Genomic DNA, 13,725 nt, shown 5'->3' on the forward strand with positions numbered 1-13,725 from the left:
GGCAACGCACACGGGAGAAAAATCTTTCACGTGCCAAGAATGCGGCGAAAGCATTACATATAATTACAATTTGACTCGACACTACAGACCCACATGGGAGAAAACTTCATTTTTTCCGTTTGCAGCTTGAACTGTCCTTATAAACAGTTTGAGCGTGCACGTGCGCACGCTCACTGGAGAAAAACCTTTTCGTTGCTCGGACTGTGGCGAAAGATTTACTGGTAAAAAGAATTTGAACGTACACATGCAGATGCGCACTGGAGAAAAACCCTTTGGTTGTTCAGTTTGTGCGAAAAGATTGTCGCAATGCACAGCGAGGAAAAATCTTGTAGTTGTTCTGTTGGTCGTTCTACATCTGCCCGAAAAGCAGCTTTAATTGTGTACTCAGCGTGGAGAAAAACCATCCAGGTGCGCAGTTTGTGGCGAAAGCCTTTTTTTTTTATAAGCGCAGTTTGAACGCACACATGGAAACGCACACGGGCGAAAAACCCTTCAGCTGCTCTGCGTGCAGTAAAACATTTCCCTAAAAGCAAAACATGATCAAACACATGCGAACGCACACGGGAGAGAACACTTTCATTTGCTCACAGCTTCTCTTTGAGCATACACATGCACAAACACACGTGGGGGGGGGGGGGGGGGGGGGGGGGGAACCCTTTAGTTGCTCAGCTTGTAGCTAAACGTCTGCCTGCTACAATGGCCACCAGAACAAGTTGCGACATCAAAATATTTTCCAAGAGCCTCTTTTGTTGGCTGTATGCATCAAGGTGTACCTAATAAAGTGACCAGCGAGTGTGTCTGTGCACATGCTCCTCATGTGCCAATCTTGATGTCCAAGACTCATCTTTGTGTGCCACTCGCAGAGAGAAAATTGACGATCGCATTATTTTCTTCTCCCAGACTTATTGATACAAGCACCACGCACTGTGGCATTTATTATTTTTTTTTATTGCCGCATAGACAACAACACATAAATGAAAACGCAGCAGAGGAATCAGTCTTTTCAAATTCAGCGTTCTTAGCGGGTGTGGCAATGCAATATGGCTGCCGGAAGCTTCGCTTCTTTCTATGGCAAGCGAGCAGCATTATAGCACTATTACAACGGCAGCATGATGCGTCAGGTCAGATTTTACCAAATCATCAAAACGGACATAGCGTATAGTCTGTTTTTTGACTTTACAACGGGAGTTGAAGCTTCTGGGGGCCCTTTCTTGGGTATTGAGCTTTTTCTTCTTCTTTTTTTACACGAATCTGCAATTTCTCAAAACGCTACGCTGTCGCTTTAAGAATCGGAGAAAGGGGCGCGTTTGCTGTTTTGCTCATTTGAATATCAAGGAGTTGTGCGGGGCCGGGCTTCTCGGATGTTTTTGGTCCTCAGTGGTGTGCGTTGAGTAGTTGTGGCTGACTCGCGTTTGGACATGGAGCTGCACATTCTGGACCACCGGCTGCGGGTCACCAGCATCAACAAGAGCGGCTTGTCGCACTTCACGCACCCGCTCATCAAGCTAATCTTCCTCCGCCGCCGGACACGGTAAACGAGGGCTCATTGAGAAATTACGTCATTTTGCATATTTGGGGACGCCTTCAACGCGTCATGTCGACAAATGGACCAGTTTCGCTTGATGCACCAGGTCAGAGGCCACTGGCACCGCCATCTAAGAATACAATGCGTGTGATGACATCTGCTGTTTTTATGAGGCAACGTCGAGGCGAGAGCAACGATGGCCTGCGCTGGGGAAATCGTATTCTCACCCACCTTTCGCTCATCGCTGTACAGTCGCACGCGATTGATGGTCAGCTTTAGTTGGACTTTCGAGGCATGTTTTCCCAACCAAGATAAACTTTGGTGAATCCACTTAACGTTCTTGACGATCCTTATAGCCTTATTTGTTTCTCCCGCCTTGATTTTTGGGGAGGTTTACGTTTCCTACTACTTAGTGGTTGCGATTGCAGCAGTTTCAGCAGGTTGCACATCTGCTGGTCGTTGAGGCCACGCCTACCGACTCCTATTGGCTGTCGTGGGCATTAAGCAAATGATGGGCCAATCAGAACCGCTTATTCGTTAGTGAAGGCTCCACGGCTATTACTTGTTTTGTATACATTTGCAATTTTGTTGGGCTTTTATTTCTCTTACGGAGATTTCATATTCACAAAGTCTTTTTTTTTTGCACATTTTTTAGGTATTATTGACTGATAACTGTTTATGGAGCGCATTTCACAATAGCAGTAGCTCTAACAAAGTGCTTTAAATATACCAATTATACAACGACAAAGACGGTAAAAACAGTAAATCAAAATAAAGGAATATAAGTAGTAATATGCATGCATATAAAGTAGACACCAATAGAAGAGGAACAACAAAGTCAATCTTAGGTTGGTCCAAAAGCCAACGAAAGAAAAATGCGACCGAGTCAGCAGTCGCTCGGTTGGTCGGGCAACGCGAGAACAGCAGGGTGGGGCTCGCAGAGAGACCCCCCACTTCCCAAAACAATTGAGGCCACACGAATGGTTTTCGTTTAGCTGTTTCCAGCGTCAAAGCCTACAACAATTGGTGGATATCCCCTCTGCTCGGTAGGCCGTCAGCATTATTCACTTTTCTCACGCTTTTATCAGCAAACGTTTTGCATCGGATTTTAAAGTATAGTTGAGCCTCACACAGTCGCAGCCTGGCGGTTCACAGTTGGACAAATTTGTTTCATGGAATCTTTTGGGCTTCATATTTTTTCTTCTTGATCACAGGTTCCAGTAAAGTTATGTAATTCAACTATTGGCCACTAGATGGTGGCACACTATTTAACTTGACTAATTTTAAGGAAGGAGAGCAAAACAGGAAATATTTCAAGCTCAGTCTCGTATTTCTGCTGTTGATTGAATGTGACATTTTCCATTTTTAAGCCTGCAGAAAAAGAGTGTCCATTTTACAATGTTTATGTTTATTTGGGATTCTTGGCTGTCAAGTTTGTTGGTTTGGAGTGAACACCCAGCGCATTATGTCAAACTCAAGGCCCCAGGGCCAGATACGGCCTGCCACATCATTTGATGTCAAGCTTCATATGTCAAAACTAAAATTGCAAATTGTCATCACTTAAAAACAAATAGAAATATTTCTTGACATTTTTGTTACCATTCGTCCTTATAAAATATTTGAACAGTTTTACTAGCTTCTGATCTTTGCCATTTGATAATCGTCACAGAAGTGTGTGTGTGCTTGTGTGCGCCTACACTGTGTATTTTGATTGTCATTTACGTTGAAAGAAAATCCCAAATCCTGCTTTCAGATGCAAGTTCTTCAGTATGACGGAGACCCCCGAGAACTACACGGTCTTGTTGGATGAGGAGGGCTTCAAAGGTAGACAGAAAAAGGCCCCACAACACTTCACTTTTAGCTTGTGTATTCCAATCAACGGGCACAGTCATATTATTGGCTTTATTGCTGCTACGCGTCATTTGAATGGTTCTCTTGAATATTGTTTATTCCATTAATTGACAAACCAGATTGGGAAACCCCTTTTTAATTACGATCCATTCCTCATTGAAATGTGCACGCCAGTATTGTCATTGTGTGCCTACGTGTGCATCTCCTCGATGTGTTTTGGATCCCTCTGGTGAGGAGTGATGAGATGTGCATTTCAATGGCGACTGTTGACTGATGCCTTTGGCGGGCAGAGCTGGAGGCCTCGTCGCATCTGCAGGCAGAGGGCTCGGTGTGGCTGCCGCTCAACGTGCTCTCCGACGCCGTCACCGCCTCGCCCGGCTCACAGGCGCCGGGCGTCACCAAGATTGCCGAGTCGGTCATCGCGCCGTTGGCCCGCCGCCACGTCTCCGTCTTCATGCTGTCCACCTACCAGACCGACTTTGTCCTGGTCAGTCCGCACTTTTGTGCCTCCAAACCGGCATGGGACCACGACAAAGGGCAGGGGGTGAAATCTTTTGGGCAAAAAAAAAACCCCAAAACATAACAAACAAATCTCTTTTTATCCAAGCATTCAAATGTCGGATGGGAAAAACATCACCTACTACCAAAGAGGAATTTACTTTTGATTGGTTTTCAAAAGTGTTTTTTATATGCAAGTCTTTTGCAGAGAGTTGCATTGTAGAGAAAACAATTCTTTGTGTGAAAAAATGCCACAGTTATAAAAGGAAGGAAGATATAGTTATTGAAAGATCAAATGGGTTTCAGGTGAGAGAGAAGGACCTGCCAGTGGTGGTGGCCACTCTGGAGGAGGAGTTCAACATCTTCCGCGAAGTTGGAGGAGAGTCGCTCCTCGTCCGCGGCCGCGACATCGCCGACGGCCCGCACAAGAACGCTAAACAAGGTGAGTCTGTATGCCAAACCGACTTGCTTTCGTCCATTTTTTTTTTTAAGTTGCAAAAAACAAAGACAAAAGCTCACGATGGAATGCTCCCTCAAGTTTGCTTGATGATGCAGCTTTCGAGTGGTTATGTCATCTATGAATATCCCAACGGAAAGCACGTGAGCGCGTCCTCCTTTGCTTGCAGCCACGCAGGCCGGTCTTCAGCCGGTGCTCATTCCTCAGAACCGCTTCTGCGTCATGTCTTTGGACCCCGACACGCTGCCCTCCATCGCCACCACGCTCATCGACGTGCTCTTCTACTCTGGCAGGTCAGACAGATGGGCTGCAGTGCTGTGGTTGCGACACAAGGTGGCACTGTAGCACGGGGCATTCCGCTAATTCTTGAAAAACGGATCATATTTGGACTGTCTTTGATGACAGGGCAACTGGAGACCTTTTTTGGGGGTCTTGTAGGGTTAGATTATCATTTTTTTAAAAATCCAGCTATCATATAATATATCATATCACATAAAATTAGCAAATTTTTGAGCCCGGTGCTTGCTTGAAACCAAAATGGCAGAGATTAATTTTTTTTAAATAAGACACTACTCGTGTTAGCGTCAAGTTGCATGTTGCTAAGCACAACTGCCAAAGACGTGTCTTTTCAAGGTTTAGTCCAGGAAACGTTTTTCATGTTGCAAAGTGAACGTGGTCAACAAATTTGGTGGCAGGTTACCAATCCATGTTTGTCTTTGCCTAGCCCCAAAGAAGACGAGATGCCGTCTTCCGGCTCAGACTTGGAGCGGATCAAGTTTTTCTCCTTCTCCCTGATTGACGGTTACGTCTCGCTCGTCATGGACACGGACACTCAAAGACGGTAAGCACCATGGTTGTGATGTCAAGGACAAAAGCCGCTGCTTGGTTCATTGACGACAGTGTCTTTGACACTGTGCTGTGCGCCTCAAGGTCTAAAAGTTGTCTTAGATATCTGTTTCCAAAAGCTCTTTGATCTCTGCCCACTCGACTCAAAACGATTCTTGGATGCCCCAGTTTCCCCGCCGACCTCCTCTTCACCAGCTCGTCCGGGGAACTGTGGCGAATGGTGCGAATCGGAGGACAACCCCTCGGCTTCGGTGAGTGACCGCTCTCTTGCCCCGGTCTCCACATGGCCCCCACCCCGAGACGTGTCGTTGTGGCTGCTTTCAGACGAGTGCGGCATCGTGGCCCAGATCTCACAGCCGCTGGCCGACTGCGACATCTCCGCCTACTACATCAGCACCTTCAGTTTCGACCACGCTTTGGTGAGTGGACACCTGGTGACCAATCCTCATTCCATTTGACTCACAAATCCAGGTCACTCTTTTATTTAAGGATTCCTTCCGCTTTGTCATCTGTGAGTAAAGCAGTCGCGTTTTCGCACCATTGACTCACCTGCCGGTGACAAGCGGAAAGAAAATGCTCAGCTGTCTTTGATGTTTATGTTGGGAAGTTGTTAGGTCACTTAAATTATTCCAACAGAAGTTGTTCGCCAAAAACATTTTCCTGCCATTTGCTTAATTTGAGCAAAACCAAGCGGCTATAGTTCATTGAAGGCCAACTAGTCTTGGACGTCAATAAAGCTAGGTTCTATTTAATGTTATGTCTTTGATGCTTTGAGACGCTTACGTTAGGACTTTGATGTTGAAAAAAAGCCATACGTTTGTTAATCTCATTTCATTTCAATTGTCCCTGATTTTTCCAAACCAAGTCGGTCTGCTCAATAGCCATTAATGATTACGGAAATGCACGTTCACTTGATTTTACTTACATTTTGGCTAATCTTAGCGTGTATAGCAAACTGTCATGCACACAAGTGATGAACTAGCCCCGCAACCCCACCTCTATTTTTTTTTTTTTTAACCTTCCCACACCTCCTCGGAAGCCGCTGCGGTATCCCATGTGTCGCAACGGCTGTGGTTAAAGAAAGTTGAGGTTGTCCCTCACCGTGTGCTTCCCAAAAGACTCAAAAAGGAAATAATAGACGAGCGCACGTGAGTCACGTTATCTCGTCATCCACGATTACAAGTCAAATACAAGCGAAGGAGACCAATTGAGGGATTAGTCAAGTGTATTTTTTTACTTCCACTGAATTGAAAGAGTAAAGTGGTGTGTTACCTGTGACCTTTGACCCTGTTTGGCTGTGTTTCCGCACACGTTCGTGGGGTATGGTTTTGAACTGAGTAGTGAAGCATGAGCCGATATTAGCTCTTTTGAAAGTTGGCCTTTTTTTTTTTTTTTTTACACAATAACACATAGAAATCATTCCCATTTTTTTCACCTATTGACACGTTACAACAAAAAATGCCATTCAAACAAATTCGGCCCACTTCTGCCGATTGGTTGTTGTGTTTGAAAGAAGTAAAATCCTCGCACTTTTTGTTGGACGGGATCAAAAAGGTTTCAAGCTAGTTGACCAAGGATTGGACTTTCAAGACGGGGTCAGGGTTTGAAATTACAATCTCAAGTGAGGTGAAGGCTTTATGGCTAGGATGTGAAGACAGGTGTTTCAAAAGTAGAAAATTATTTTTATATTTTAATATTATTTTTCCAGGCTCTTTCAAAGCCGTCAAATGTGCATCTGGTTTTGAGCCAAAAACAAAATGAAATCATCGTGTGTGTGTGTGTGTGTTTGAGGTTCCCGAAGAGGACATCGCTCGTGTAAGCGACGTGCTGCACAAGCAGCGGATGGACCTGACCACCAGCTGAGCCCTGACCTCCTGATGTCACAAGCACTTTTCGCAGTTTTTTCCTCAACACCTGAGGCAACAACGTGTCTTATTAATGGGTCAGCATTTTGGAAAGAAGTAAAACAAAACAAAACAAAATTCAAGAAACAACAACACCTGTAACGGGTCAATAACTTGCACAAACGTTTGATTTGAGTGAATATCACTTCGGATACTTTTGTATTCGCTGGACTGTTGCGCAATATCATGCTCATGAAAATATAATATTTGGAAATTTGAAAGCTTCTTCTTTCCCCCCCACTTCTCAAGAGTGTTAAAAATGTCTCAAAGATGAGCGGGACGTGCTGTGGTTGCTGTTGTGAGACTTCTTGCACTTTGGCCGTTGCCGCTGCTCGTCTGTGACGACGTCACAAAAAAAGCCAAAGAAAAAGTGACGCAGCGTTTTGTTTGGGGCGCTGGGCGTATTTTTAGATTTGCGTGTGAATTTTGGTGCTGCGAGGAAGGGCGGGCGGGCGGACGTCGCTGATGTGTCAGTCAAACGGACGCTTGACACGTGTTGCAAGGCTGAACTTTTCCATATGTGTCAGTTGTGGGAGTTGATGATGATGCCGGTGATGATGAAGGTATGAGGATGCTCGGTAATAAAAAGACACGCGGCGCAAGTGAGAAGCAACATAAAGGAGATCCGCCATGGCCTCTGCGCTGAAAGGACTGCTGCACTTTGGTAATATTCATCTTCATTTTATTGGCTTTTGCCTTTTTCTGCTTTGCACAACTCAAGTTCGTTCAAACATCGCTGAAGGGCTTGAAATTTGCACAGTAATTCCGTTTCTTTATAATCGTGTTTTATCCGACAGGATTTGGACACCAAAACATATTCAAAATGCTTTTTTGTGGGAATATTTTGAAAAATTCTGAGGGGCGCCTCACGTGAAATTGCTTTCAAGAGCGACACAGCAGCCAGGCTAAGCCATTGATTGTTTCTGTCCGTTTTTTGCTAAATCCGGCCGCTCGTTGAATTACTTGGCCCAAATCGGAGACTCCAAAGCGACTTTTCACAGTGTTTCACAATTCTCTCTTTTCCCCCGATCTCTTTACTGTTAATCTTTCAATTAAATAACTTGGACTGTCTGTGCATTGCAAGTTGCTCTGTGCTTTCCCAGTTTGGGCACCGGACTCAAGTCCTAAATTTGTCCTTTTGTGCACAGCGCTGTTGGTTGTGTTGTTAGTGCCGGAATGTCGCCCGGCGCCGCTGGCCGACATCTCTTGCCAAGACAACTTCTCCACCCTCATCAACATCGTCAACACGCTCGGCGCCCAAACTGCGCACCTGCTCGACGAATACGTAAGTGCGCTCAGTGTCTGGCCACCCCGACAATGGATGTGTTGTTTCGCTGTCCTCGTTTTCTTGCTCCTTTTCGTTTGAACTTGGCGAGGTGGGTTTCTGTTTTTGCTTTTCCGCCTGCGGGATGTTGATGCCATTCGAAAAAACGATGGTCAGAAACTAGAAAGCCTCGGACAATATCGACGCGTGTTCCCTGACTTTTACAAAGGCTACGAAAAGAAGCTTTGGGTCGTGCTTTGGGTCGTTTTGCTATCAGGGAATGTGCCCTCATCCTTCTAACCTTCATCCTCATCTCTAACCCCCCCCCCACAGATGGTCTTCCACGGCCTGAGCGGCGAGCCTCCCCAAGTCCCCGACTACGCCGTGAATGGCTCCAACTTCTTCGAGCAACTTCAGGATATCTACGCCAAGAACGTGCTGTTCCAAGTGCTTCTCGCCAAGGTGGAAAAGTACCAGAACGAAGACTGGGGCAACCCCAGGAACGTCGCCGAGCCGCTCGAACAGGTCAAGGGGAATCTTATGTTCTCAAGCGCCATATTGATGAAATTGGCCCGCCAAGTCCAGCCGGAGGTGGAGCTGGCGACAGAGGAGCCTCCACACGAGACCCACGATCACAGTTGGGCTAAGAAGTCCTATGGTTGGAAAGTCATTGCAGGCCTGAAAAACTGGGTGGCAGATGTCAACAGGGTCCTGAAGGTGATGCGGGCCCCGTGTGACAATCCCAGAACCGTCGGGGCCTCGAAATCCAGCCCGAGGAGGTCCCGGGATCGCTTCTCGTGCTGATTATCGCGCTATGCTCCGCTTGTGGGAGAAAACCTGATTGGGTCCAGAACTGACACTGACCACCTGGCGTGCCTGAAGGCAAAACTGTCATTAGGATGCAGAGCTTTGACCAGGCTCTGGCTCCAAAAGGTAGCCAGACGAAAAAATGCTGAGGGTGCAGAGGTTAGCCGGTTCAAAACCTTCCTTTCGACATTTCCCGGCCGGTGATGTAGTAGGTGGCGCAGCTGCACGTCAAGAGTTTTGCTCAGGCCGTGGGGAAAAGTGGAGGCGAGTCTGCTGATCCGGATCCATTCATCCAGGAACTGTCCAATTGCCTGGCCCTGCCAAATGGTCTGATGAAGCTGCGGAACAACAAAATGAAGCCAGAATCGGTCATCTGTTGAGGTTGTGGGGAAAAAACTGATTTGATGGCAATAAATGCGAGAATGCGGATCCAGAAGGTAGCCTGACGCCTTTGCACATGTTGCTTTGCTACGAGAACCTAATTTGCCCTCAACAAGTCTTCCTCGGTCCACGGCCCAAAGAGTTGACGCAGGGTACTGCGGGTTGCAGATCTCCGCCACAGCCCCGCAAGCGTAGTTGGATCCGGTCCAGTCCGCAAAACCTTTTGCACTTTCCTCTGATGAGGTCAATCTAGTCACTGTTCATTATGAAGATTATTTAATGTGTTGTTATTGCTCTATTTATTGTTTTAAATTAAAGCGCAGAGTTTTCTAAATGACCATTTCTTTGCTGTTTCTCATGTAAATGTTGTCGGTCGGTCGCGCGGCTGTTTGCTAGTGTAACAACACAACCTCACAACATCCACCGTCCGCAGGACCGGACGGCACCAGTCACCGCTTGACTCCGAGGCCATCCAATTTGGTAGGTAGAAGCTCACAATAAGTCTGCCATTTTGCTTGGAAACCATTTGATCGGTTCCAGCCGTTCTACTTGAAGTAGGAACAATCCCCTGAGGGTGTTTCGAAAATGCTCTTTCTTGTTAACGCAGGTCGAAAAACTCAATTTGCGTCGAAGTGTACTCTCTTGCGTCTGTAGTATCTTTGACATAGTGCGTGCTCGGTTGTGTGGCCGCCGAGCTCCAATAAGATTCGCACATGTGCGGTACGCGGAAGTTGCCGAGGGGGGGGGATTGTTAGTTTACTACTCGAGGAGGCTTCATTGGCGGCATGAATTCTGAAGCCTTGCTGACTTTCTCGAGGCGACTGCAACAGCGGACCGCGTCGAGTGGGCTCTCCATTTATTAAAAAAGCCGAGTTGGTGAGTCAAGACTTAGCATTTACCATTAGCCGCTCCTATGGTCCGTCTGGATTTGAGTATTTAAAATACCCAATAACCACTCACGTGTGACCGAGTGATTTTGTGTAATGTTGATGAATTGGAGGCTCTTTTCCGACTACAGTCAAACCTCTACATACGAATTTAATTGGTTCCGGGACCTACTTTGAATGTTGAAATAGTCGTATGTTGGATCAAATATTTCCATAGGAGTACACTGTAAATCCGTTTATAAAGAGGCATGTATAAATAAATCGTATGTTGAAAAATTCACATGTTAAAGAAGTCGTATGGAGTTTGACAGTATTGAGAATGCAATGGATGTCATTGTTGGGAACGAAATTTTCATCTGTGTACACATGATGGTCCCAATTTTTGCAGGTCAGGCTTTTGTTGGATGGAGGGTTGAAATGGCTTCTCTGCATGTCAAACTGGCGACATTAATTTGTTGTATTTAATTTGTAATAATGCACTATTTATATGTACGCACATGATCAAGAACTTTATTATTTACAGTGACAATTTTTAGCTAACCTCTTTCCTTGGATGATGATGATAGAACTTTATTCATCCCACAGCGGGGAAATGCACTTGTCACAGCAGCTCATATGAGTGCAAGAATAATACGAGTGCAAGAATAAAACAAGTGCCAAATTTTCAAAAAAGGGTAAATAACAGACAAGGACAAACACAAGTGCCGCTAGTAGAGACGAAACACCTTCATTTTATCAGGTGCCAAGCATGTTGTAAAGTCTGACGGGGGAGGGAATGAAGGAATGCTTTGCTTTACTTTTTTTCAATATTTTTCTTGATTGTTTTTTTTTACCTTATATGTTACAAACTTTGTTTAAATTGAACAGTAGGCCTACTCGTCACTAAATATCGCACGATGTAAAAATACAAATGATAAATACCAGAAAAACAACAAAAACATGTGGCCAAAGTTCAAAGAGATGACCGTAGTGAGCAAAAACACTGAAATAAAATTGTTGTAAATCAATCTAAAAAGAAAAGGATTGTCAAAACTCAACCTTTTTTGTTTTTTAGCCTTTTGTCAAACTCACCCATTTATTTCCTTTAAACGACTGCCAAAAAATGGACTTATTTCTACTAAAGTTCTCTCCCTAAAAGCCCACTCCTTTCATTTGCACCAAGCTGTTGAACTATGTTTCCCCCAAAATTCCAATGGTCAGGGTGTTTCCTTCAATAAGGCCCCAAATGCCCCTGGCTCGCCCAGTCGGCATGGACCACATGCGTAAGCCGGCCATCGCGTGCTTGGCGCAGGCAATGCAGCCATTCCGTCGGACAAACGGGAGCTGACCGCTTCCGTCGTGTATGACGTAAGGAAGCACGCTGAAAAGGCGACACCAGTCTTTCTTGTTGCGCTTGGCGTTTAGATGGGAAGGAGCTCCGGGGGACTTTCGCCGTAGCAGAACTTGGCTTGGGGGTTCCGGTACGTGTTCTCGTGCTGGACGCTCTGCGGGACCCACAAACACAGTTTGGCGCATTAAGTCTCGGCGGCGTTTAACTCTTATGAACTTGTTTGTCCTTGAATACGCCGCAAACTTGATTTAAACTTCAATAAAGTATCTATTTATACGGATTTGGTGGTGGGGGGGTGCTTGTCAAATCGATAAGTGCGCCTTGTGGCAAAAGCAGCATGTTGCAGAAACGTGTACGGACGAGCGCCCGATTGTTTTGGGAATAGTCAGCTGAACAGTTGAGTCCCGAACAGCTCTTGTGTATACCCGACCAAAAATTCCATTTTAACGATACATCGGAAGAGCTCGGCTCTGAAAAGCCGCAGCTTCCGTTTCAGCGACTCGGGCGCGGGCTGATGAGAGCAAGAAAAAGACGGCCGTACTTGCGAAGAAGTGCGACACTTGGCCAGGCAAAGCTCAAAGAGGTCCTCCACGGCGGTGAAGAGGTTTTGGAAGCCCTGGGCGGCGCGGCTCAGGAAGCGCTCCAGGTGGGCTTGCTGAAAGACAAAGCGCAGCCGCTCAAGATGCGTATTCGGTGCTGTAAGGTGTCGCGCCGCCGTTTAACAAATACTCACCTTGTCCGGCCGGAGGCAGCAGGACACGCAGTATTCGTACACGCTACAGCAGCCGTCGGCCAGGCAGCTTTTGCAGACGTGCTGGCGGCTGCGCGGCGCCTTGACGTTGCAGCAGCCGTTCACCAGCAGGTCTTTGCGCTCACACACGTAACCTTGGCAAGGAGACACCGAAAGTTTTCACACCTCTTGCCTTTATTGATGGGGCGGGGAATCACCACGACAACCCACCCAGCTCGTCGGTGAGCAGTGTTTTTCCCTGGATGGAGTTGCGGCAGCGGCCTGTCTGTCGGCTGCTGTTTCCCAGAGTGAAGCGCACCTTCCAGGGGATGCGATGCTCGGTGTCTCTCACTTCCAGAAGGGCGCGGTCCCCTGTGATTCGCTCCTCCTGCACGCACACACAGTGGACATATTTTACATTTACACGACAAAAAAAACAAAAATGTTCCCTAGTCATCAGCAGGCGTCCTTCGACTCAACACACTCAGCTAAAGGACGACCACTAGTTTTCTTTGCTGTAGACGGTGAGGGTTCACGTATTTTTAAGCTTGCGTGTCGTTGCTGCACCTGTTTCAACGTGCTGCTAAGAAAGTAGATGAGCGACAATCCGAAGACGATTCCCAGCACCCAGCGTTTCCTTAAGAGCCGCCGGAGCACCATCATGGCTCGACGTGGTCCACAAACATCCAACCGCCTGTCCTTAAATGTGCACGATTCGATGCGGGCGCGTTTGTGTGAAGCTCCCGACAAGACGCACACACAAGGCTGATGAATTTACAAAGAGAACGTTCCGCGTCATCGGCATTTTAACCCATTTTGCATTATAATGTTAATGTTCAATCGCAGGCCTGCTTTAGCTTGATCGCTTAAATCGGTAGGTAGCTTGGTGAAAAGCATGTGCAAACCCGTAACCGAGGACAATATGAATTGAGGGGCGGGATGAAAAACGACTAAATAGTACGTAGAGCGCAGTAAAAACGAAGTTATTTATCTCAAGATGCTCGGTGTTTAGTCGCTGGCGTTAGCAAAACAAGCTGACAACATGGAAGCGGCGTGAATATGAACGTCGAAATGCGATTGGTCGATGGGTGACAACGCAATGACGGAGACACCGACGTCATTTCAATTTGCATTCGAGGAAGCGAGAACAACGCGATGAAAATCAGAAACAAATATGATGAAAAACAAACAGAAAAGTGTCACGCCGTCTACCAAACAGGGAAGTAACATTTGTTGACGCAACCG

The 13,725-nt window shown here is 46.4% G+C and overlaps 2 protein-coding genes and 1 long non-coding RNA gene across 7 annotated transcripts; 1 reads left to right on the forward strand and 2 right to left on the reverse strand.

The window, feature by feature from the left end:
• Window positions 1-1,174: 1,174 nt before the first annotated feature.
• LOC119126794 lies at window positions 1,175-1,978 on the reverse strand. Its single transcript, XR_005098702.1, has 2 exons — window positions 1,757-1,978; window positions 1,175-1,655 (listed from the first exon to the last, which is right to left on the reverse strand). It is a non-coding gene; the product is annotated as an uncharacterized LOC119126794 (long non-coding RNA).
• castor1 (cytosolic arginine sensor for mTORC1 subunit 1) lies at window positions 1,263-9,871 on the forward strand. Of its 4 annotated transcripts, XR_005098693.1 has the most exons (12): window positions 1,263-1,531; window positions 3,279-3,349; window positions 3,667-3,863; window positions 4,181-4,316; window positions 4,501-4,624; window positions 5,056-5,172; window positions 5,346-5,428; window positions 5,502-5,596; window positions 6,969-7,119; window positions 7,609-7,745; window positions 8,230-8,366; window positions 8,679-9,871. XR_005098693.1 is itself a non-coding variant. In XM_037258182.1 (9 exons), exons 1-9 carry the CDS (start codon window positions 1,419-1,421, stop codon window positions 7,038-7,040), a joined length of 1,008 nt encoding a protein of 335 aa, XP_037114077.1. In that variant the 5' UTR covers window positions 1,263-1,418; the 3' UTR covers window positions 7,041-7,302. The 4 variants fall into 4 exon arrangements, 2 of the variants coding, with proteins under 2 accessions (XP_037114077.1, XP_037114081.1); XR_005098694.1 differs by lacking the exon at window positions 7,609-7,745; XM_037258182.1 differs by lacking the exons at window positions 7,609-7,745; window positions 8,230-8,366; window positions 8,679-9,871 and having other exon boundaries at window positions 6,969-7,302.
• Window positions 9,872-11,217: 1,346 nt separating this feature from the next.
• spring1 (SREBF pathway regulator in golgi 1) lies at window positions 11,218-13,712 on the reverse strand. Of its 2 annotated transcripts, XM_037258202.1 has the most exons (6): window positions 13,048-13,712; window positions 12,712-12,868; window positions 12,484-12,635; window positions 12,292-12,405; window positions 11,799-11,904; window positions 11,218-11,681 (listed from the first exon to the last, which is right to left on the reverse strand). In XM_037258202.1, exons 1-5 carry the CDS (start codon window positions 13,141-13,143, stop codon window positions 11,821-11,823), a joined length of 603 nt encoding a protein of 200 aa, XP_037114097.1. In that variant the 5' UTR covers window positions 13,144-13,712; the 3' UTR covers window positions 11,218-11,681; window positions 11,799-11,820. The 2 variants fall into 2 exon arrangements, with proteins under 2 accessions (XP_037114097.1, XP_037114096.1); XM_037258201.1 differs by having other exon boundaries at window positions 11,218-11,904; window positions 13,048-13,711.
• Between the last annotated feature and the right edge of the window lie 13 nt (window positions 13,713-13,725).

This window comes from Syngnathus acus, chromosome 9, assembly GCF_901709675.1.
Source record: "Syngnathus acus chromosome 9, fSynAcu1.2, whole genome shotgun sequence".
NCBI classification, from domain to species: domain Eukaryota; kingdom Metazoa; phylum Chordata; class Actinopteri; order Syngnathiformes; family Syngnathidae; genus Syngnathus; species Syngnathus acus.